The 25,139-nt window shown below is 49.8% G+C and overlaps 1 protein-coding gene across 1 annotated transcript in view; it reads left to right on the top strand.

Annotated features, from left to right (window-relative positions):
• The window catches only part of RCAN1 (regulator of calcineurin 1), a 114,008-nt gene continuing 88,869 nt past the window's right edge, over nucleotides 1-25,139 (top strand). Inside the window, exon 1 of the mRNA XM_044284461.1 lies at nucleotides 1-278. Within this exon, the coding sequence (XP_044140396.1) occupies nucleotides 90-278 (189 nt within the window). The 5' untranslated portion in view covers nucleotides 1-89. The remainder of the gene's footprint in view (nucleotides 279-25,139) is intronic.

Here is a 25,139-nt window from a genome sequence, read left to right as displayed (position 1 = left end):
GTGACGTCAGCGCGGAGTAATAAGTTGATACATTGTGTCAGTCTGTGTGCGGACGGGTGGCTGTCAGTGATGTCACGGTGATTGACGTCATGGACCAGGCCTTGCGGGAGTTCGCAGCCCACCTAGGGGTGTGTGAGGAGGCCCCGGGCAATCAGCTGGCCGGGAACGATTGGGATTTCCTGGACATCGATATGGAGGATATCGACCTGCGCTCTCTGCCCACGGCCGTCATCTGCTGCAACCTGGACGTCGGGCTCTTCTATGACGGCCGCTGCAGGGTGAGTGCAGGCCTGAGTGCTGGGGGAGGGGAGGACAGCTGACAGTGTGCTGAGGGGGGTACATCCCATATGCTGGGGGCCCTCTGGAGCATCCTGTATGTTGGAGGGGGCCCTCTGGAGCATCCTGTATGCTGGGGGGGCCCTCTGGAGCATCCTGTATGTTGGTGGGGGCCCTCTGGAGCATCCTGTATGTTGGAGGGGGCCCTCTGGAGCATCCTGTATGCTGTGGGGCCCTCTGGAGCATCCTGTATGTTGGAGGGGGCCCTCTGGAGCATCCTGTATGTTGGAGGGGGCCCTCTGGAGCATCCTGTATGTTGGAGGGGGCCCTCTGGAGCATCCTGTATGTTGGTGGGGCCCTCTGGAGCATCCTGTATGCTGGGCGGCCCTCTGGAGCATCCTGTATGTTGGAGGGGGCCCTCTGGAGCATCCTGTATGTTGGAGGGGGCCCTCTGGAGCATCCTGATGCTGGGGGGCCCTCTGGAGCATCCTGTATGCTGGGGGGCCCTCTGGAGCATCCTGTATGTTGGAGGGGGCCCTCTGGAGCATCCTGTATGTTGGAGGGGGCCCTCTGGAGCATCCTGATGCTGGGGGGCCCTCTGGAGCATCCTGTATGTTGGAGGGGGCCCTCTGGAGCATCCTGATGCTGGGGGGCCCTCTGGAGCATCCTGTATGCTGGGGGGCCCTCTGGAGCATCCGGTATGTTGGAGGGGGCCCTCTGGAGCATCCGGTATGTTGGAGGGGGCCCTCTGGAGCATCCTGTATGTTGGAGGGGGCCCTCTGGAGCATCCTGATGCTGGGGGGCCCTCTGGAGCATCCTGTATGCTGGGGGGGCCCTCTGGAGCATCCTGTATGTTGGAGGGGGCCCTCTGGAGCATCCTGATGCTGGGGGGCCCTCTGGAGCATCCGGTATGTTGGAGGGGGCCCTCTGGAGCATCCGGTATGTTGGAGGGGGCCCTCTGGAGCATCCGGTATGTTGGAGGGGGCCCTCTGGAGCATCCGGTATGTTGGAGGGGGCCCTCTGGAGCATCCGGTATGTTGGAGGGGGCCCTCTGGAGCATCCGGTATGTTGGAGGGGGCCCTCTGGAGCATCCGGTATGTTGGAGGGGGCCCTCTGGAGCATCCGGTATGTTGGAGGGGGCCCTCTGGAGCATCCGGTATGTTGGAGGGGGCCCTCTGGAGCATCCGGTATGTTGGAGGGGGCCCTCTGGAGCTTCCGGTATGTTGGGGGGGGGGGGGGGGGGCATGGAGTCACACCTTTTCTCAAGTGTTGGAAAAAAACTGGATGTGGTAAGGGGGGCGTCAATATCATGCGGGAAATGGTGGGTATTCTGATGCCCACAGTCTGCCCACTGAAACAGAAGGATCCGCTCCCTCCATCTTCCTGTTCTCCACGCTGTTTACATCCGGCTGGTCATGGACATGGTCACATGCACCTCTCCAGCCAATGGCGTTACTGGTGATGTGGCCACAAGTCACCGCTGAAGCCAGTCATTGTGTCCATATCCAGGAGGATGGGAACGGCGTGGAGCAGGTCAGTATGATCCTTCTGTTTCAGGGGGCAGACTGCGGGCACCGGATAAAAAAAATAATTATTTCCAGAAGACCCTCTTTAAAGCGGACCCCTGACCTCGCCTGTCATGTCTGTTCAGTTCTGCAGCGTCTTTTCTTAGAACTTTGCGTCGCGTAAAACTAACGTAAAAAGCACCAAAATTGGGCGTCTTCCTAATGATCTGTTTATAAAGCAAATGCATCAACCAGAACGATCCCCCGAAGAGCAGCGGGCACAAGAACGTATAAGGCCCCTTGCAGACGAGCTTGAGCAGATTAGGTCCGGATGCGTTGCGGACGCGTTCAGTGAAAAATGTGCTTTTAGCAAACAAGTTCAGTCAGTTTTGTCTGCGATCGCGTTCAGTTCAGTTTTTATTGTGTGGGTGCAAAGCGATTTAATGCGTTTTGCACGTGCGTGATAAAAAACTGAAGGTATACAAGCAACATCTCTTAGCAACCATCCGTGAAAAACGCATCGCATCCGCGCTTGCTTGCGGATGTTTGCGATTTTCACGCAGCTCCATTCACTGCTATGGGGCCTGCGTTGCGTGAAAAATGCAAAATATAGAGCATGCTGCAATTTTCACGCAATGCACAAGTGATGCGTGAAAACCAACGCTCATGTACACAGCCCCATTGAAACAAATGGGTCCGGATTCAGTGCGGGCGCAATGCGTTCACATGACGCATTGCACCCGTGCGGAGTATTCGCTCGTGTGAAAGGGGCCTAACAGTTGTAAATCTGCTGCATGCGCCGTATTTTCGCTATAATGGCGACTTTTCTACTTCTCTCAAGTTTCGGGAAAACTGGATGTGGTTAGGCGGGGCTACAATCTTAGGGCTCATTCACATGACCATAGGGTCGCCGTGCCTGTGCAGCAGACCGCAAATAGTGGTCCACAATACATGGGCACCGGCCGCGCGATCTCCGTATTGCTGTGTGGACTCATTGACTTTAATAGGTCCGCGATCCACAAAATACCGCAAAAGATAGGACAGCGAGTGTTCCCGCGGGCTTCCGATCCGTGCCTCTGCACCGCATAAAGATAGGACATGTCCTATCTTTTGCCGTATTTTGCGGACCCATTCAAGTCAATGGGTCTTCACAGCAGCACGGAGTGCACACGGCCAGTGCCTGAATATTAGTGGTCTGCAGCATGGACGCCACGGCCGTACGGTCGTGTGAATGAGCCCTTAGTATAATTTATGCCAGAAATTGAGATCTGGTATCGGCTGGTTTTAATTTTTGGGTCTTTGTATTGTTGCTTTCTACTTACCTTGGGCTAAAATTCATTTTTCTAATTGATCGCTGGTAAAACTTTTCAGCAGTTTTTCCTCTGCAGCTTTCGGTTTCACTGCATCCGCAGACTGTTCCCTCTCAGGGAATCCGTCAGAGAGCCGCTGTGATGGCGCCGTCTGTAGCCCTGACAGCTCCTAAACACTCATTTTGACTAAACTGATAAGAACGTAGCTTGATGAGGGTTTATGAGCTGTCGGGGGACTAGAGATAAGGGCTACAGATGGAGCCGTCAGAGCAGCTCTCTGACGGATTTACGGAGAAGGAACAGTCTGCAGATGCAGTGAAACTGAAACTTTAGAAGACAAACTTTTTATATTTTTGTTAAAGAAAAGACAAATTGGAAAAGTGATTTTTAGCTCTACATTTGTGACGGTAGATTGGACAAATCCAAATCTTTATTTTTTCTCTTCTCAGTAAATATACTGAGTTCCCGATCGCCGTACGTTAGAATTAACTTCTTGACTCTGCTGCGGCCGCTAGTTACACGAGACCATGGGAGTCCGGCGCATGCCAAACTGTATTAGTCCATAATGAATCCAGGTTCGGTTAGACCTCAGATCAGACATAAAAGAAATGGATGAACTTACCTCTCCCGGTCTGGACGGCGCCGCCGGCGGAGATGGTGACCACAGTATTCACTTCAGTGGGAGCAGCGCCGCCGTACACGACGGATTGAGCTGGTTAGTTCTGGTGCCAACTTCTGGCACCAGAGCTACAGTAAAACAGCTGATCGGCAGCGGTGCGGCCTGTAGGACCCCCACCAATCAGGTGTTGATGGCCTATCCTGAGGATCGGTGATCAATCTAAAATTCCTGAAATACCCCTTTAAGAATGGATAAGAGAAGACGGGACCTGTCCGAAATGTTATTGTCTGTTAGGGGGTAGAAGGTCGGTGGTGGAAGCCACTGTGAGAATGGATGGTATGTGGGGCGCCCGGTGACCAGAGAAGACGCTGGATAATGAACTCATGTCCTCGCGGTCTTTGTCCGATCGTAGTTACATCACTTGGTTGGAAAAAGACTTAGGAACGTCAAGACCAACCATTAGTCCTGCCGTGCGGATCCAAAGGAAAGCAAAACCCAGTTTCTACAAATTTACAGGGGTTCTCCCATGATTGATGTAATAGATGAAAACCAGACATCATATAGCACATGACGATCTCTTTCTAACAAAGGTAGAACCAGCCCTGTGCCTCACATGGGTCCAGAGATCTCCCCATTCATTGCTCCAATACCTCTGCTAGATTTATATCAAGCTGGCAGCTTGGGGGACGTGTCCTTTCTGCTACAGCTCTCTCCCTATCACAGCTCAGGAGATGTGTCCTTTCTGCTACAGCTCTCTCCCTATCACAGCTCAGGAGGCGTGTCCTTTCTGCTACAGCTCTCTCCCTATCACAGCTCAGGAGGCGTGTCCTGCCGCTGCGCCACCACTGAGAAGGTAATAGTGAGGAGGAGGGGAGGGGCTGTGGCCGCTGCGCCACCAATGAGAATTGCCCTCAATACAAATAGACTGCGGGTGCCGGCCGTATCGCATACCCAGCACCCGGTCTCAATGACAGTAAGCGGCGAACCGAGGCAATTTACCCCTCAAATGCGGCACCTGAGGGGTTAAATGGCACGGTTTGGTGGGATCCCTGTCATTGAGGCTGAGTGCCGGCTGTGTGATATATTTGTATTATGAGGTTAATTACATTCATTGGTGGCTTAGTGCCCCCCCCCATACACCAGTATTATAAATTGTATAATCATTGGTGGCGCAGTGCACCCAAGCCCCCCAGTATTATAATCATTGGTGGCAGTGGCCACAGGGTTCCCTCCCCTCTTCATTGGTGGCAGTGGCAGCTTCTGATCGGAGCCCCAGCAGTGAAATCTCAGGGCTCCGATCGGTTACCATGGCAGCCAGGACGCTACTGAAGCCATCCATGGCTGCCATGGTAATCTCCCTACTGCCGTGTGCACAAAGCACAGGGATCCCTATTAGGGTGCATAGGACAAGGGATGAAAATATCCCAGGTTCTAGCCCCATAAGGGGGCTAATAAGTATTAAATAAAAAGTAAAAAACAAACAAACAAATAAAACACCAAAACATTAACATTTTAAAACGCCCCCTTTCCCAATTTACATACCCAATTAATTTTTTTATTGTTTATAAAAAAAAGTATCTCCACGTCCGAAAAAGTCCATACTATTAAAGTATTGAAAAATATCTCTTATGTGGTGAATGCCGTAAAACAGAAAAAAAATGCCAAAAAACACCCGATTCTCCATTTTATTTTTTTTGTCTCCTTCTCCCCTAAAAAATAGGATAGGACTGTTCTATTATGGGCCGCACGGTCTATAAATTACGGAATGCACACTTTTTTGGGGGATTAAATTTTTCTTTTGCGTGGTATTGAGTATTGCATTACTTTATGTGCCATAAATCAAAATGTTGGTATTGTGACAACCCTAGTCACGGGGGCATCTAGTGGCTGTAAACCCCCAGAGCCAGGAGACCGGAGCTGGATAACAGTCGCTGCGCTCTGGGGGCTGCTGCACAGAGAGGCCGGGGCTGAGAACAGTCGCTGCACTCTGGGGCCTGCTGCACAGAGAGGCCGGGGCTGAGAACAGTCGCTGCACTCTGGGGGCTACTGCACAGAGAGGCCGGGGCTGAGAACAGTCGCTGCACTCTGGGGGCTACTGCACAGAGAGGCCGGGGCTGAGAACAGTCGCTGCGCTCTGGGGGCTGCTGCACAGACAGGCCGGGGCTGAGAACAGTCGCTGCACTCTGGGGGGCTGCTGCACAGACAGGCCGGGGCTGAGAACAGTCGCTGCACTCTGGGGGCCACTTTACAGAGAGGCCGGGGCTGAGAACAGTCGCTGCACTCTGGGGGCTGCTGCACAGACAGGCCGGGGATGAGGACAGTCGCTGCACTCTGGGGCCTGCTGCACAGACAGGCCGGGGATGAGGACAGTCGCTGCACTCTGGGGGCTGCTGCACAGAGAGGCCGGGGCTGAGAACAGTCGCTGCGCTCTGGGGGCTGCTGCACAGACAGGCCGGGGATGAGGACAGTCGCTGCGCTCTGGGGGCTGCTGCACAGACAGGCCGGGGCTGAGAACAGTCGCTGCGCTCTGGGGGCTGCTGCACAGACAGGCCGGGGCTGAGAACAGTCGCTGCGCTCTGGGGGCTGCTGCACAGACAGGCCGGGGCTGAGAACAGTCGCTGCACTCTGGGGGCTGCTGCACAGACAGGCCGGGGATGAGAACAGTCGCTGCACTCTGGGGGCTGCTGCACAGAGAGGCCGGGGCTGAGAACAGTCCCTGCACTCTGGGGGCTGCTGCACAGAGAGGCCGGGGCTGAGAACAGTCGCTGCGCTCTGGGGGCTGCTGCACAGACAGGCCGGGGATGAGGACAGTCGCTGCACTCTGGGGCCTGCTGCACAGACAGGCCGGGGATGAGGACAGTCGCTGCACTCTGGGGGCTGCTGCACAGAGAGGCCGGGGCTGAGAACAATCACTGCACTCTGGGGGCTGCTGCACAGACAGGCCGGGGCTGAGAACAGTCGCTGCACTCTGGGGGCTGCTGCACAGACAGGCCGGGGCTGAGAACAGTCGCTGCACTCTGGGGGCTGCTGCACAGACAGGCCGGGGCTGAGAACAGTCGCTGCACTCTGGGGGCTGCTGCACAGACAGGCCGGGGCTGAGAACAGTCGCTGCACTCTGGGGGCTGCTGCACAGACAGGCTGGGGCTGAGAACAGTCGCTGCGCTCTGGGGGTTGCGGTAATATGGCTGTAGTGTGTAGGGACTAAGACCCATATGGGAAGTGCCAGTCTTTAGTAAATGACCCCCAATGTTTTATTTGACTGAAAGGCATCTTTATGATGCCAAGGTGCCCTTCCTGACAATGTGCACCTATGATGGGCACACTCTGAACAACCCACTTATCAGGGGTTTCCGCTAGGATGTCCCATTTTCTGTGGGAGCGGTGAAGATGGCTGATGGCTGCTTTCTCCAGCACTCCCATAGAGAATGAATGGAGCAGCAGGGGGCACGGCCGCTCCATCAGATTTGGGGGGAACGGTGACCCCGTTCTTGGTGGGCAACAAAGATTATATTACTGCATGGGGGCTTTAAGGAGACATTATAATGTATGGGGGGCAACAAGGAAACATGAATACATGTTTTGATTTTTGTTTTGTTTTTTCTAAATGGGCATTTATATTTATCATGATAAATTTCTTAATATCGTTATCATGGGAATATTTTTGATATCGCCCAACCCTAGCTGGTTAAAGATTTCAACTGAGCATGTGCGACCACCTCGGTGAGATGGACAAAAGAAAAAATAAGTAAAAGAACAAACAGCAGGTGGCGCTATACAGATACAACTCAGTGGCTGTAGTACATTTTTAATTACATGCAATTACAAACGTTTTCAGATCCAGTTGCTGGTTTGAAAAATGTTGAATATTGTTCGTGGCACAAGCAAAATCCCTTCCTGACTCCAAAGCTGCCAATCAGAATAAATCTCTGGATCATCGTCCCACCTACAGAAATCTAGTGCCCATTGACCCGCCATATTTTTACATTAAAGAAAGGCACCCAGACCCTTCTTGAACTGTGAGTTAGCCATTACAGCCTCCAGGCCTCCATGGTGATGGTAAAAACCATCTCGCCTCTGGATGTAGAGGACACGCCCTTGTCGTGGTTACAGGCCTAGATATAAAAACATCACCACTAGAAGGATCTCTGTACTGTTCGAATATTTGTACCTTTTGTAATTAGATCTCCCCGGGTTTGATAACCTGGTCCTACAATCCGTCCATTCCCTTAATTACCTTGGTCGCCCTCCTCTGCACCCACATTAGTTCAGCTCCAGTATGTCCCCCTTATATACCCTTGCCCAAACGTGTGCACCATGTTCCATGTGTGGTCCAAAAAAGGCAAAAATATGTGCTTGTTGTGGGCATCCCTGCCTCTTTTGATGCATGGCGCTTTTGGCAGCAGCTGCCTGGCATTGATCATTAAAGTTCAGTTTACTGTCCACTGCAACTCCCTTGTCACGATCTGACGAAGCAGGTGGCGCGCTACCTAATGAAGGCCACGCCATCATTTTGCAGTAGCGCGCCATCCAGCGCCTTCTCCGGTCTCTTGGCGCCCTGTATACCATCCAGTTTCTTTTCCAGTGGTTTCCATGATGGCTTCGCTACTACTGAACAGGACCGACACCCTCTTCAGAGGAACACGAGGAGCTGGGGAGGTCTTCTCACGTTCTACCATGTCGGAGCCCTACAAGCCCCTTTTTTCAGTCGAGTAGAAGGGATTTCGGGATGTTTTTTGCTCTTCGTTTGTACCGAGCGCACCCTCTCCTCCCTAATCTATCATTTATATCTCCGGCCCGGAGCCGTCTCGCTCTGGCGTATTCCCTTACGGGTATAGATTTTACTGCTTGGATCGGATGACAGCCGTTCGCCTCTAGGATGGCGTTAACTCATGTGGTTTCCTATGGAGAGAAGTTACTTCGCTGGTGCCGATCGATTTCACTACTTGGTTCAAGACCGGGGGGGGTTTTATCACTTTTCGAAGCAAAAAAAAAAATTTATGTGGGGGTTGGTCTGGGGGGCGTCTTGTCGTTTTTAGAATTAAGCCAAAAATGCTTCCTCGACCTGATGTGTGACCGGATGTAATGAATGAGGTCTTATGGAGAAACAAATCGTGACAAAGCCGTGAAAAATCCCTCCCCTCCCCCTATTTCATGGCTGCTCCTGAACTGTGCTGCCCTATGCAGGAGCCAAGTTTGCCCTATGGCAACAGTAAGAGAAAACATCTGTTCTGACGGAAACCTTCTCCATCTGTCAGAAATCTATGGGATCTTCCTCTCTGGCGACGGTCGCCATTGCTGCAGCACATGACCGGTATCGTTACAGAAACGCTCGGCAGGTTTTACGATGAAGATCCAGTATGGACGGGGGAGAACTGTGTAACATGGTGCCACTTATTTGGCACTATGATCCAGATGCTGGTAAATGTCTAGGTTTTGATGTCCATAAAATGGCCTTATTAGGTGCAGAGGGGTGGTTAGCTGGGCAAGTGTTCAGGTACAGCTGCATGGCCACGTCATGACTTTGACACGACTGCATCTTGTGGTCGTACCCTTCATCTCCCCAAAAAGACCCCATATGTGACAATCGGGGAAGCTAGTATTCTTCGACTGGTGGTGGTGGGGGGGATTGATAACATGCACTGAAGTCCATGTTATTCTTTATTCATATCTTAAATATGGCACCTAAATGCTGCATCACTAGCTCTGGCGCCCAAACAGTCCGTTGAAGGAGTGTAAGTGCGGCGGGAAAAGGGAGCGGCAAAGTATAAAGGGGTGTGGCCTGCTGAAAAGGGACGCAGAGCAGAAAACCGAGGACGCAGGCTATATTAGTCTGAAAGGGGAAGAATGGAGATCGGTGTGGAGAGACGGGGGTCCTACAACCTCGTTGTGGCAGTTTAATGCAGACATCAGGGGCCACTTCCTCCATTATGATCAGTGGAGCAGCGCCCGCGCTTATCTCCATTGAGAATAGGAAAGACATTTTGGAGTGGGCCCTCACACAAGTAAAGGCACCTACACACTGAGGCTCGCGGCTGCTAGAAGACGTTTTGTATTAGCAGTTGGGGGTCATTAGAAATGTCCAGGTCCTGATCAGGCAATTGGGGCCCATTCTATGGTATTGCAAATTGCACCAAATTTATCAAACTTTGTGCAACTTTTGGTAGATTTGGCGCAGGTGACGGCAAGGCAGACTACTTCTCATGTTAAAGGGGTTCTCCCATTTAGACCGCTTATGCCCTATCCACAGAATAAGGGCTCATGCACACAACCTTTGTAGTTTTGCGGTCCGTTTTTAACGGATCCATTATTCCGTATATGAGTATTTTTTATTATTTTATTTTTTTTCTGTTTTGTGGCCGCATCCATTCCGTTATGCCACAAAACATATCCGTATGGTTTCCGTATGCGATCCGTTTTTTGCAGATCGCAAACAAAAACAGGAAGTTTATCATTACTGTAAAGTTTGCAAACGGTAAACACATGGGCAAAGTGGGCATGGATCCGCAAAATACGGATGACTTACAGATGTGTTCTGTATGCATTCCGTATTTTTTTGCGGATCTATTGACTTGAATGGAGCCACGGACAGTGATTTGCGGACAATAATACGACATGCTCTACTTTTTTGCAGAACAGCCAAGAGGACAAATACGGAAACGGAATGCAAACTGAGTAATTTCCGCTGTTTTTGCGGACCCATTGAAGTGAATGGTTCCACATACGGTCCGCAAAAAAAAACTGAACGGACACGGAAAGAAAATACGTTCGTGTGCATGAACCCTAAGGGATATGGTTCTGATCGGTGGTGTTGTGACCACTGGGGCTCCCACTGATCGCGAATGGAGTGGTAGTCGGCATGCGCGCCTCTGATCCATTCAGCTCTATGGGGCTACCGGAGGTAACCGAGCGCTTGTTCCTTGATGTCCCTGGCAGTCGCATACATTTGCATGGCACGATTGTGTGCACGCGTGTCCGCTGCTCCATCTAAATCGGAGTGCACCGAACCCCGTTCTCGTAGGCAGACCCCCACCAATCGGACATCCTGATCAAACTTAGGGCTCATGCACACGGCTGTTGGTCAGCAATTTGCGGTCCTCAATGCACGGGCAACATCCGTGCGAATTCCACAGCCAGATCCAGACCCATTCAGGCCTCTTCCACATTTCCGTGTCAGTGAGACGTCCGTGAAAAAAAACCGTACGTGTTTCATCCGTGAAGATGTCTATGAAGGATCCGTGGTTGGTCCATGTGTCCGTTTTTACCATCAGTGTGTCATCCATAATTGACTAATATGCCAGTACCCGCTGTTTGCGGGCCGCAATACGGAAACTGCCGGGCAACGGCCGCGTGCATGAGCCCTTAGAGCGACTCCCCCTTTAAGTTTCCTCCATGTGTTCTAGATTTCACCCCTGTCATTGGTATCCTCATATTACCGCTGAGAGGCAGAGTGGACACTAGAGGGCGCCATGTGAGCATGTTACTGTGTCAGCTTGCTGCTTTATCTCCAAATATTGTTGCACTGTAGGTATAAGTGCAGTAGGGGGCGCTGTCTGCCGGATTCATTGTATTTTTCCCATAGACCTGTATGGGATGTGATATCTGTCTATTAGCTCAGTGATGACTGAGGACTTTGTGTGTTTGCAGAGTTTAAAAGCAATGTAAGACCTTTAATCTGTCCAGGGGGAACATGTAATAAACGCTGTGACATGAGACATGAACCGATTTTTATGTTCTTAAATATTCGGACCTTCCCGCCCATAACTTTGCCCCGTAGATTTGCGTCTTTTTCTCAGCATGGCGCAGTGCACGTCAATGTGACGGGGAAACACGAGGCAGGAATAAGAAAGCTGTCTTCCATGTGGGGCTGTCTTCCATGTGCAGCATGTTCCTTTAGCCCTGGCTATGATGAGCGGGCGCACGCGCAGGATCCTCTATCCGCCTCAGCAGTATTCACACTCTGCTATTATATATCAAAATAAATTGAAAAAATCCACAATTATAATAACATTCCTGTAAGGCCTCATGCACACGACAGTATTTTTTCACGGTCCGCAAAAACGGGGTCCGTAGGTCCGTGATCCGTGACCGTTTTTTCGTCCGTGGGTCTTCCTTGATTTTTGGAGGATCCACGGACATGAAAAAAAAGTCGTTTTGGTGTCCGCCTGGCCGTGCGGAGCCAAACGGATCCGTCCTGAATTACAATGCAAGTCAATGCGGACGGATCCGTTTGACGGACGTTGACACAATATGGTGCAATTGCAAACGGATCCGTCCCCCATTGACTAAAGTCAGGAGTCCCTTTTATACCATCGGATCAGAGTTTTCTCCAATCCGATGGTATATTTTAACTTGAAGCGTCCCCATCACCATGGGAACGCCTCTATGTTAGAATATACTGTCGGATATGAGTTAGATTGTGAAACTCAGATCCGACAGTATATTCTAACACAGAGGCGTTCCCATGGTGATGGGGACGCTTCAGGTTAGAATATACTAAAAAACTGTGTACAGACCCCCCCCCCCCCCGTTTTTAACTCATTGGTGGCCAGTGCGGCTGGCCCCCCCCCTCCCCACCTGTAGTTAACTCATTGGTGGCCAGTGCGGCCGGCCCCCCCCCCTCCCTCCCCTGTAGTTAACTCATTGGTGGCGAGTGGGCCCCCCCTCCCTCCCCTGTAGTTAACTCATTGGTAGCCAGTGCGGCCGCCCCCCCCCCCTCCCTCCCCTGTAGTTAACTCATTGGTGGCGAGTGGGCCCCCCCTCCCTCCCCTGTAGTTAACTCATTGGTAGCCAGTGGGCGCCCCCCCTCCCTCCCCTGTAGTTAACTCGTTGGTGGCCAGCCCCCCCTCCCTCCCCTGTAGTTAACTCGTTGGTGGCCAGTGGGCCCCCCCCCTCCCTCCCCTGTAGTTAACTCATTGGTGGCCAGTGGGCCCTCTCCCCTCCCTCCCCCTCCTAATTAAAATCTCTCCCCCTATCATTGGTGGCAGTGGAGAGTACCGATCGGAGTCCCAGTTTAATCACTGGGGCTCCGACCGGTAACCATGGCAACCAGGATGCTACTGCAGTCCCGGTTGCCATGGTTACTTAGCAATTTGTAGAAGCATCATACTTACCTGCTGGCTGCTGCGATGTCTGTGTCCGGCCGGGAGCTCCTCCTACTGGTAAGTGACAGATCATTAGGCAATGCACCGCACAGACCTGGGTGAAAATAAAGGAATGTCCGGGTTCAGCTCTGAACCCGGACAACCCCTTTAAAGCTTAAAGGGCTTGTCCAGGATTTTGATTGGCTATCCTCATCATAGGTCATCATTATCTGATCGATGGGGGTTCCACACCCCCACCTGTTTCGTGGTGTCTCTGGCCGCCAGAAATGCACACATCCATGGTGTAGTGCAGCATTTATTTCAAGCAGCGCTGCAGTAACCAGTTCTGTCCACTGCACAACAGATGGAGCTGTGTAGATCCTGCATCGGAGCTACCCCGCACACCATTGGCAGGTGTGCGGGGTGTCCGACCACAGCTGATCAGATATTGAGGGTGTCTGTAAGCCGCAAGCTTCTCTCTACCCACTGCCAACACATGCACACTCGGATTAGAGTACCTGTATATGGAGAGGTTGGGAGGAAGAGATATTCCTGTACATGGGGAGGTTGGGAGGAGATGTCCCTGTATATGGGGAAGTCGGGAGGAGGAGATGTCCCTGTATATGGGGCAGGTCGGGAGGAGGGGATGTCCCTGTATATGGGGAAGTCGGGAGGAGGAGATGTCCCTGTATATGGGCAGGTCGGGAGGAGGGGATGTCCCTGTATATGGGCAGGTCGGGAGGAGGGGATGTCCCTGTATATGGGCAGGTCGGGAGGAGGGGATGTCCCTGTATATGGGCAGGTCGGGAGGAGGGGATGCCGGCCGACCAGTCTATAAGTTGACCTGCATAGGTTCTTGTTCCAATGTGTGCACATGGATTGACATTAAAATGGGAGTGAGCAGAAGATGGCCATGCGTATATGGCGGCATTAATTAAAGCACTTTACCAGAGCACTGGCAATGAACCATGGACAGTAGGGCCAACTACTTCTGGATAACCCTGTCTCGGACCGGAGCTGACACGAGAAGGGCTTGCCTAACACTGCAGGTGCGGCCTCTTTAAATGATTGCGGAGCAGAGCGTGCACCACAGTGCGAGAAGATCTGACACAAAATATCCCTAATAGTTGAGAATAAATATTTCCTGCATTAAATATTAACGTGGGGAGGAACTTAAAGGGGTCCTCTTACTTCAGCAAGTGGCATTTAACATGTAGACAAAGTTAATTCAAGGCACTTGCTAATGTATTGTGATTCTCCATATTGCTTCCTTTGCTGGCTGGATTTATTTTTCCAATCACATTATACGCTGCTTGTTTCCATGGTTACAGACCACCCTGCAATCCATCAGCGGTGGTCGTGCTTGCACACTATAGGAAAAAGCGTCAGCCTCTCTGGTAACCGGGACCATGGGAGCGCACATAAGCTGGTGCTTTTTCCTATATTGTGCAAGCACGACCACCACTGATGGATTGCAGGGTGGTCTGTAACCATGGAAACGAACAGTGTATAATGTGATGGAAAAATGAATCCAGCCAGCAAAGGAAGCAATATGGAGAATCACAATACATTAGTAAGTGGCTTGTAATAACTTTCGCTACATGATAAATGCCACTAAGTGAGACAACCCCTTTAATGGCTTCTTGTCTTCTAGCCACTTCCTCTTCTTTTTCAATAAATCGCACGCTGGCTGCTTAACTCTCGCTTGTCTGATTCTAGATTATTGGATGGTCATAGAAAAGTATGAAAAATTTATGTGTATGGTGGTGTCTCGAGTCCTCTCCCCCCCCAATGACAGAAATGTCTAGGGAAAGAAAGGTCGGGCATGTTGATTTTCCAGTGTGCCCGATCCTTAGTTCGCTATGAGACGTATCTGTCAGCAGCGTATTCCCCTCTCCCTACTGAGAATACATGCATGCTTGGCCAGAATGAGCGTGTACAGAAGGAGGGGGAATTTTTGTGTAAAAATTGTGGGCGTCATTTATGAACATTTTTACACCCGTTTTTGGTGTAAACAAATGTTGCAAAACTCCTTTTTGCGACTTTTTACATGCCCTTTGCAAGGCAAACTTCCTGGGGGAGATTTATCAAGCCGGTGTACAGTAGAACTGGCTCAGTTCCCTTAGCAACCAATCAGAATCCACCTTTCATTTTTCACAGCCCTATAGGAAATTGAAAGGAGGAATCTGATTGGTTGTTGTGGACAACTAAGCAAGTTCTACGTTACACCAGCTTGATAAATCTCCCCCACTATCTTTCATGCCTGAAAACAGGCGTAAAAGAGGCATAAAAACGACTCCAGTCAGACGCTTGTCATAAATTGGGCGAATCCTCCGCCAGCACAGGGAGGTGTAATAAGCCGGTCTTTGTAAATGACCCCCAGCATGCTAAAATTGGTGACTTTTATACGGCATGAAAATGGCAAAAATCTAATTATGCACTGAGAGATTGAGAGGTATTCGCTGTCAGCCGCATAAAGGGTACGGCCATCTTAAAGGGGTTGTCCTGTGACGAGCGCTTATCTCTGTGTCTGATCGGCGGCGGTTTAACTCCTGGCACCCCCACGGTCACTACAATGGGGACCCTGATGGTCTCCAGCAGTCCCATAGTTTTGTGACTAGGGAAGTGCCTTTAAGGATATGTGACCACTTCAGCCTCTGATTGGCTGTAGCAGTCACATGGGACCACGTCTAGAGAGCCACGGAAGTGCCAGCCAGGGGAGATGGATCTAGTGTGTTTTTTTTTTTTTGCTTTGTGGCTGGCCAGAGCCGCGGACATGTTTGCACACTCATACAGATGTTTCCTGTCTCTGCCTTTAATACCGCATGACATGTGACCTCTTGGTCAGCGCTTCCTTGCAGATGTCGTTTTGCTGACTTATAAACCCTCGCTCCTCTGTAGAATTATAATATCTGTGATTCAGCCTGTAGCACCGCTTCCTAGAATACTTACCCACTAGCGTTTTTGTTTTCCGGTATAGCGTTCCATCACAGGAGCTCAATACTGGAAAAAAAACTGATCAGTTTTATCCTAATGCATTCTGAATGGAGAGCAATCCGTTCAGGATGCATCAGTTCAGTCCCTTTTAAGTTTTTGGAACAACGAAAATACCGCAGCATGCTGCAGTTTTCTCTCCGGCCAAAAATCCTGAACACTTGCCGGAATGTCGGATCCGGCATTAATTTACATTGAAGTGTATTAGTGCCGGATCCAGCATTAAGTGTTCTGGCAAAACGGATCTGGCTTTTCGGTCTGCGCATGCGCAGACCTTTTAAAAATGCAAAAAAAAAATTAATACCAGATCCGTTTTTCCGGATGACACCAGAGGAACGGATCCGGTATTTCAATGCATTTGTCAGACAGATCCGCGTCCGGATCCGTCTGACAAATGCCATCAGTTTGCGCCTGGATTGCCGGCGACTGAAGTGCCTGCCGGAATCCTCTGCCGCAAGTGTGAAAGTACCCTTAGCTGGACCGTCCAGTCCTGTGTAAAGAAAAGCTCTGCGTGTTTTAGTTTCTCACCATTTTCAAGTTCGCTGCTTGCTGTCAGTGAATGGAGTCATCATTGTTTGCATATATTCAGCCCGTCTGTGCTTTTTGTCGTTCCTCGCGTGGCTGTTGCATGGGATGGGACTGATGGATTCCCTGCCATAGTGATCTTGGTCACTCAGCAGAATAGTCGCTGACTGCAGCTTTGATCTGGCATGAAATTGACTTCATTGAGAGATGTGCGAGAAAAGTCGCCACCCAGCCAGAGTTATTGTTCCGCACCTGCGCCGCTCACCTCTTTCATCATACTTTTCTACGGTCCCGATTTGTCAGGACAGTCTGGGGAACTGGACCACAAAAGGGGACACCTTTATGCAAACGCCACCCAAAAAATGGGCATTGCTGGTGGTTTGGGGCCTTTCCAAGGCAGGGCTTAAAGGGGTGTTCCAGAATTTTGTTATTGATGACCTATCCTGATCAGCAGGTGTTCACCACGCCAATGAACTGATTCAGCATAGCCGCAGTGCCAGGAGTCAGTGACTGTAAATTCTGAAGCTCCATCCGTTGTAATGACGGAGCTGATTACTGCAGCATCCACTTCTGTTAGGCTGGGTTCAGACCTGAGCGTTCTGAAACGAGCGCTCTGTATGCGCGATTGTACGGGCGTTTACAATCGCGCATACAGAGACAGGCGTGCACACATTGTCGCCCGTTCCCGAATATCTATGTGCGGGAACGCGCGACAAACGCCCCAAAAAAAGCTCAAGCACTTGTTTGAGCGTCGGGCGTTTTACAGCGCGATCGTACGCGCTGTAAAACGCCCAGGTGAGAACCATTCCCATAGGGAATCATTGGTTCTTGCCTGTTGTGCGTTTTACAGCGCGTAGGAACGCGCTGTAAAACGCTCAGGTGTGAACCCAGCCTAAGAGCAGCGCTGCATTTACCAGCTCTGCGCAGTGCATAATGGACGGAGCTGTGTAGATCCGGCTCCAACCGACAGCGCTGGAGCTACTGAAGAAGAACTGATCAGCAGGGGTGCCGGTTGTCGGACCCTTACAGATCAGATATAGATAGGCTATCCTCAGGATAGCCCATTAATTGCAAAATCCTGGAATACCTCTTTAAGTGTTGCAGTTTTGGCCTTGCAAATATTGCCAAGCATATGCAGTGACCCGGAGGATTACTGCAAAGGGCTAATTTAATGCTACAGAGTTAAGTGTTGAGATTTGTTATTAAAGCACTTATATTACATTATGCACCATGTATGCCAAATAGTTTTCTATGGGCAACAAATGGGTAACACCGGCAGCTTTGGTCCAGTTTCCCTGGGTGATGGGCTGGTCCCTCCCCCTGGACTGGAATTACAGTAAGATTGCCATAAACATGCGGTACAAGACTTTACTGCTGTGCAAAGGGTATATTGCTCCGGCATCGACCATAGTTTGAAATGGACTGGCCACCTATCTGCACCCCGCAGAAAGAGTTAAAGGGGTTATCCAACCCCTATAATGATCCCCCTAATGCCCGGGCCCATCATACTGGTCATACTTACCCCGGCACCCACGTTGCTTCTCACCGCCCCACGGCCGCTGCTCCATCTCCCCACCGCGTAGATCAAAACATCCGGCGATATGGGGGGGCAGCCAATAGCAGACTGTGACGGGGACTAGCCTCCCTAACATCGTGGGTGACGCTAGGGAGGTTTGTCTCTGTCGCGGCCTGCTATTGACTGAACCCCCCCTTCCCCAGCACCACAACCCAAACAACCCCCACCCACCTCGTCGCCAAATGTTTTGATCCGAGCGACGGGGAGATGCAGTGGCGAACGCGCAGGGATCAGAAGCGACGCAGGTGCCGGAAAACTGAATTGCACGCCTAAGGTTATTTGGGAAGATTGCAAAGTGAACTTAGAGAGAGACTCAGGGAGGACTACTACCATCATCATTGTCTCTGCTTATACACGGCTATTTGGACAAGTCACTGTGCCACCGTGAGGACTACAACCACCCTCGTTGCCACCACTCACGCTCTCAGGGGAGCGGCGCTCAGCGCATATATTCTACATTTGGGAATTGCATTCTGAGGAGTTCCCTTAGGCCAATCAGATTTCCATCCGCAAAACACATTTGGTCGTCATACGGCGTCTGACGTCGGCAATTCTGTGACCGCCGTCCTCACTGGGCCCGCTGTATACGCTGATGTCCATGACGCGTTATCTTGCTATTTCGGAGAATTGGCTTGGCCTCTTTTAAAGGGCTTGTCTTCACAATCGCAGCAGTAGCCGTTCTTTCTTAACCCCTCGGCGATATCCATATACCCTAATATAATGCCTGTGTGGAGAGGGGTTGTCCTGGACAGTGACACCACTTGATCTCCGCAGGAGCTGGTGAATGAGTGTTGTCACTCGCGGCCAGTGATGCCTGTTGCTAGGCAACAGCCTTAGCTAAGTCACGGGCTGGCTAGTAAGCTCACTGCTTGTAAAAGTGATGGCGTCTGAAGGCCTTTACCAGGGTTTTCCCTTTTTAATTGGACTGATCTGCAGAATGTCAGCTGTTTTGACATTTTAATTTCTATTTTCCAGGTTCTGTCCATTTAAAACGTCACCGGGTTTATTCTTCCATTAATACTATTGGAAAATGCGGCGCGCTGTTAATTTATAGCCTATACGTGGAAACAAGGTCGCATCTGATTCCATTACTTAATAATTCCTAGCCTCTTCTCGCCGCGGCCCGAGCTTTTCGCCGGTTTAATGATGGAAATCTCTCGTATGATTTATAGTGTTCATTTATAGGGCAACATCTGCTTCTGGGAAAGCTGGGTGATAGTCAGTATGGCTGCAGTCAGGGTTGTCACCCAGCTTTTCCCGGATGCTGAATGACACATACCCTAGTTATGCCAGGATACATCCATGCCGGTTCCCTTGTGTGTACACACCATCGGCCGCAGGTACCCAGAAGGACCCGGGTCTGGATAGGACGGTTCAGACTAGGCCTCGGGTGTCACAGGTGTCATGATGCCTTGTGCTGAAACCTCCAGTCACTCGGCGTCTGACGTCTTGTGCAGGATAGCATCCATGTTATTTTTCAGGAGCAGCTACATCCTATAATATATGGCAAGTTTGTAATAAAGTCTAACGCAAAAACACAAATGCAATCGCACACTGCAACCAGCACTCTGCCCTGCCTCTATGCTGGATGTTGAATGAGACATCGGTGTACATTTTGGCCAAAGCGCAATAAGCCACTCACCACGTCAAGGTCGCCTCCATGAGTGGTCCCTAACACTAGTTCCTACCTGTTATGGGCCATGACAGCCACACAAAGTCCAGGGAGCGCAGGTACAGCATGCACGCCAAGCACACTCGGCTTTTAACCCCGTCCGGTGCCATTACAGCTTTCATCGGATCCAGGGATGCAAGTACCAACATGCATGCTGAGCCCACCGCCTGCGCTCCCTGGACTTTATGTGGCTGTCATGGCCCATAACAGGTAGGAACTAGTGTTAGGGACCACTCATGGAGGCGACCTTGACGTGGTGAGTGGCTTATTACGCTTTGGCCAAAATGTACACCAATGCCTCATTCAACATCCAGCATAAAGGCAGGGCAGAGTGCTGGTTGCAGAGTGCCATTGGATTTGTGTTTTTGCGTTTGTATCTGTATTTCGCCAAAGCAATCTGCACCTGCATACAGGGCTGTGCTGACTGAACCCCCCACATCATTTAAAATCTGCATACACCTACTCGATGCATCCACGTCTTCTGCTGTTTGGTGGCTGCAGCTTGTGTCTCCATGGTAACAGACTACAAACATACCCTTTGTAGTCTGATCCTTCAGGCATACTGTCCTGCATTTGTCTCCTGCTTTCGGTAACTTAAAGGGGTTGTATAGTGATTTCTATTGATGACCTATCCTCCAAATAGGTAATCGATATCTGATTGAAGGCACCCCCACCGATCAGCTGTTTAAAGAGGCGGCGGCGCTCCATGCGAGCGCTGCTTCCTGTTCATCACACTGCTTGTTGTCTCCTGTGGAGCGACGTGTAGTGTAATTCAAGTACTTGTAATTACTCTGCACCTCCGAGACGACGGGCAGTGTAATGAAGAGGACGTGATGGAGCGCCACCTCCTCTGCAAACAGCAGATTGGCGGAGGTGCCAGGCAGGGTGGATTTGATTTAAATCACTAGTCAGTAAGGCTTGATTTAAATCATAGTTTTTTACATAAAGATTCATATTTGGACAATTTTTCAGTTGTACTTAGGAAGGAGAAAAATAATCATTACCTTAATAATAACAATGTGGGGCCTCTTTCACACTTGCGTTGTCCGGATCCGGCGTGTACTCCACTTGCCGGAATTACACGCCGGATCCGGAAAAACGCAAGGGTACTGAAAGCATTTGAAGACGGATCCGTCTTCAAAATGCTTTCAGTGTTACTATGGCAGCCAGGACGCTATTAAAGTCCTGGTTGCCATAGTGGGAGCGGGGGAGCGGTATACTTACAGTCCGCGCGGCTCCCGGGGCGCTCCAGAGTGACGTCAGAGCGCCCCATGCGCATGGATGACGTGCCATGCGATTACGTCATCCATGTGCGTGGGGCGCCCTGACATCACTCTGGAGCGCCCCGGGAGCTGCACGGACGGTAAGTATGCTGCTCCCCCGCTCCCCGCTACACTTTACCACTTTAGCGTCCCGGCAGCCATGGTAACCATTCAGAAAAAGCTAAACGTCGCATCCGGCAATGCGCCGAAACGACGTTTAGCTTAAGGCCGGATCCGGATCAATGCCTTTCAATAGGCATTAATTCCGGATCTGGCCTTGCGGCAAGTCTTAAGTATTTTTGGCCAGAGCAAAAAGCGCAGCATGCTGCGGTATTTTCTCCGGCCAAAAAACGTTCCGTTCTGGAACTGAAGACATCCTGATGCATCCTGAACGGATTTCTCTCCATTCAGAATGCATTAGGATAAAACTGATCAGGATTCTTCCGGCATAGAGCCCCGACGACGGAACTCTATGCCGGAAGAAAAGAACGCAGGTGTGAAAGAGCCCTTAAATAGGATTTATTCAACTGAAACAATAACATTACAGCATGTTATTTGCTTAAACATCCATGTTTGTTAACTAATTTGGCTAAAGAAAATATATATATTTTAAGTGACTTCCACCAGTTCACTGGTGTGACTTTCTTTAAAATATCTTCAGCAAACATATATTTCTTGAATGGTTCCCCCTTGGCTTTGAAGTTCATTATAGTTGGTATTACAGATGGATGATTGCTGGATACCCCTGTCATAGCGAACGCCTCTTCCTCAGCACTTAAGTTTTGACCCTGATACTGGATATTGACAATATTTGCCAAAAAATTAGCTGGAGACAGTGCTTGTCCCATTTGTTATTTTAATGCTTGTAATTTAATTCTGTCCATGTGTAGTTCTGTTTTTAAGTGTTCACTCAGTTCCTTCCAAATTTCAACAGCATCAGCAATAAAACAGCTGAATGGATTAATGGAATTTAACAAAAAATTAAACATATACAGCCTTATTCTACATAATTAAAAAAGTAATCTTTATTTCATAATGAAATAACCTTTGGATGGTAATATATTTTCCTCCAAAAAGCATTTTATATTAAAAAATCTGATTTAAATCCCAAAAATCAGATTTAAATAAAAAAAAATCCGATATTTATTTATTTATTTATTTTTTCTTTCAATTTTTATTTATTTATTTATTTATTTTAAAAAAATGATTGATTTCTATCCACCCTGGTGCCAGGTGATGGACCCTCACAGATCAGATATTGATGACCTATCCTGAGGCTGGGTCATCAATACGAACAGGCTGCACAACCCCTTTAAAGGACATCTGTCAGCAGTTCTGTACCTATGACACCGGCTGACCTGTTACATGTGCGCTTGGCAGCTGAAGGCATCTGTGTTGGTCCCATGTTCATATGTGTCCGCATTGCTGAGAAAAATGATGTTTTAATATATGCAAATGAGCCTCTAGGAGCAACGGGGGCGTTGCCGTTACACCTAGAGGCTCTGCTCTCTCTGCAACTGCTGCGTCCTCTGCATTTTTATTGACAGGTCCAGGTGTGATGACCTTTTCACTGCCTGACCCTGTGAATCAAATTTCAGGGTGTGTGGCAGTTGCAGAGAGAGCTTAGCCTCTAGGTGTAACGGCAACGCCCCCATTGCTCCTAGATGCTCATCTGCATATATTAAACCATAATTTTTCTCAGCAAGGCAGGCACATATGAACATGGGACCAACACAGGTGCCTTTAGCTGCCAAGCGCACATGGAACAGGTCAGCCGGTGTCATAGGGACAAGTCTGCTGACAGATGCCCTTTAAAGAGGAGCTGTCACCTGTGTCAGGCGAGATGACAGGTCCTCGATGATTGTGGTATATCACTAGGCTGCAGTTCAGATAGGTGCAAGTCCCACCTCCGAGACCTGCACCTCTCTCTAGAACAGAGCTGCACGTATGCCCTCCATTGATTTCTATGAGAGTGCTAAAAATAGCCGAGTTGCGTGCTCAGCTATCTTCAGAAGTTCTATAGAAATGAATGGAGAACACACTGCGCAAGCGCAGCCACCGGTCCGTTCACGGCTATCGTCGGCGCTCTGCTATTTTTGGAGCTCCAATGGAAATGAATGGAGGGCGGATGCGCATGCACGGTGCACTCTTCTTCACGTTGGGAGCTCCGTTTTAGAGATACTAATGGGACCCGCCCCTATCTGACATTGGTGACATATCCTAGTGATAGGTGAGACAACCCCTTTAATTGGCTTCTTATGAATTTGCCCCTATTGTGTAGGAGGAGGTAATTAAACTATGAGCCTCTTGTACGTCACTTATTTTCATCCCGATGGCCAAAATGGATCAGACCCCCCCCCCCCCAAAACACTTTCTCCAGCAGTCCACACTGCGCATGCGTCTGTATATAAGGGACAGGTTTGGAGCAGATGTGTGGAGCACTGATTACAGCCGTCGTTTTCCCATGGACGTGGCCTATCATTAGCGAGCTCCTCAGGGCTGGGTACGGTGGAGACATCTCACTTTGATGGCATCCTCCGAATGTATATTTAGCAGTGTCTCACTTTTGAAGCGAAGATTAGACAGCTCTCTCTAAATTTACACCAGGCAGCACATCAGTCCGCACTAACCAGAAAATGAAGACATGTTTATGGCCTTAGGGCAGCACCTGGTGTCGAGCTCCGTCCAACGAGATGGCGGTGTATGAGTATCTGGGTATATAAATGCTGTGTGACAACCAACAATGGCGGCCGTTATAGTCTCCTGGGTCAACACACGGGAAATGGCTGGAAATGCCCGCTCAGCCAGTCACAGGCTGAGATGGGTCACTTCTGGCCAAGGATTAGTAGAACAACCATTTCCTGTCTGTTCTGCCAGGACCGGGAAGTGGAGAGCAGGAGACACCAGAGCAGAGTTGGAAGAGCAGAGTGGCGACAAGGAATCGGGGAGGGTGGGCATGGTATATTTTTTTTATTTTTAACCCATTTGGGTCCCTTTTTTAAAGGCTATTTCAATCTCATCCTGGATGGCTGTGAGGCATTACAATGTTATGGCAGTACAACTGGTGTGCTGAAAGTAGGTGTTGCCCGTAAGTCCTTTGAGGACAAATGGACCTCATAGAGGAGGATCCCTTACTCCAGACTCCCCTCGAGCCGTGGTGTAAAAGCAGAAAGGTGCTAAATTTGGCCTTTGGGATTAAAAAAAAAAAAAACACACCTGCACCAAAAAACGTATTCACCTGCTCAAGCCTCACCTGTTTTTGGCTTCCGCAGTTTCCCTGTAAACATCCAGACAGCTGAGTCGCATGCATCACAGCAGCCAATGACTTGTCCCCAAGTGGCACCTGACCCAGCAATGATGTCACCGCCTCAGTCATTGGTTGCAGTGATCCCATCCGTCCTTTAAGTTTACAGGATGAGGGCCAGAAGACCATTGAAAGGAGCTGGAATGTAGTGTCGATGAGCAGGTGAATGGGTTTTTGACAACTCGTTTGTTTTTTCCTGATGCCTGCCTCTGCCAGGGAAAGAGGCCTACACCTGCTCCCGACCTGCATGCTGGCTCTTCCAGCCCATGACCTTTTTTTATTTTTTTCCCTGCATGGGCACGGTCACCTGCTCCGCTTAAGCCAGTGGTTGGATGCAATGGAGGCAGGCTCCAGGCATTAAAAAAAATGTATTTATTCCCAGACCACCTATTTAAGGGAAATTAAACTTCCTCCATCGATATTCGTTGATCAATGGGGGTTGTCAAGAGTCAAGTTGGCTATTGGTAGAGGAGGGGTTGTTTTCCTGAGAATACCCACATGATGAAAGGATTCAAGAACCTGGCACCCTTGTTCCTGGAATCGGTGGAGAACCTAGTGATCAGACCCATAAGAATCAGACTTTTAGGAACTAGTGATCTAGACTGTCTTAAGTCTTTAGCGTTAAGACCTCTGTATAGGGGTAAGATGTATAGGTCCTGGTGGGAGAGTGGTTGTCCATTGAAGAGCATATAATATAGAGACCTGATTGTCTTCCATGTCCCGCACACGTTCCTGGCCATCTGTGCCTCTGTGCTGACATTTCTTTTTCCAGCTTCCATCATCTGGGATGAAGGTCAGACCTCTGTGAACAATGTGTTTGTTTTTCATTGGAGGGATTTATTGACCTCTCCTGTCCTCCTGGACTCTGACCAGGACATGTTTTACTTCGTCAATTGTTTTACAATTTTTTTCCATCCCTACAAACCTAATAAAAACTGAGCACAAATAAAGATAAAAGGCTCAGAAGTAATCTGAAGAATGCAGGACAGAAAGCGGGATGTCTGCCTTCTCCTTTA

This window comes from Bufo gargarizans, chromosome 3 (assembly GCF_014858855.1).
Source record: "Bufo gargarizans isolate SCDJY-AF-19 chromosome 3, ASM1485885v1, whole genome shotgun sequence".
NCBI lineage: Eukaryota > Metazoa > Chordata > Amphibia > Anura > Bufonidae > Bufo > Bufo gargarizans.
This window is presented reverse-complemented; position numbering and strand designations above follow the sequence as displayed.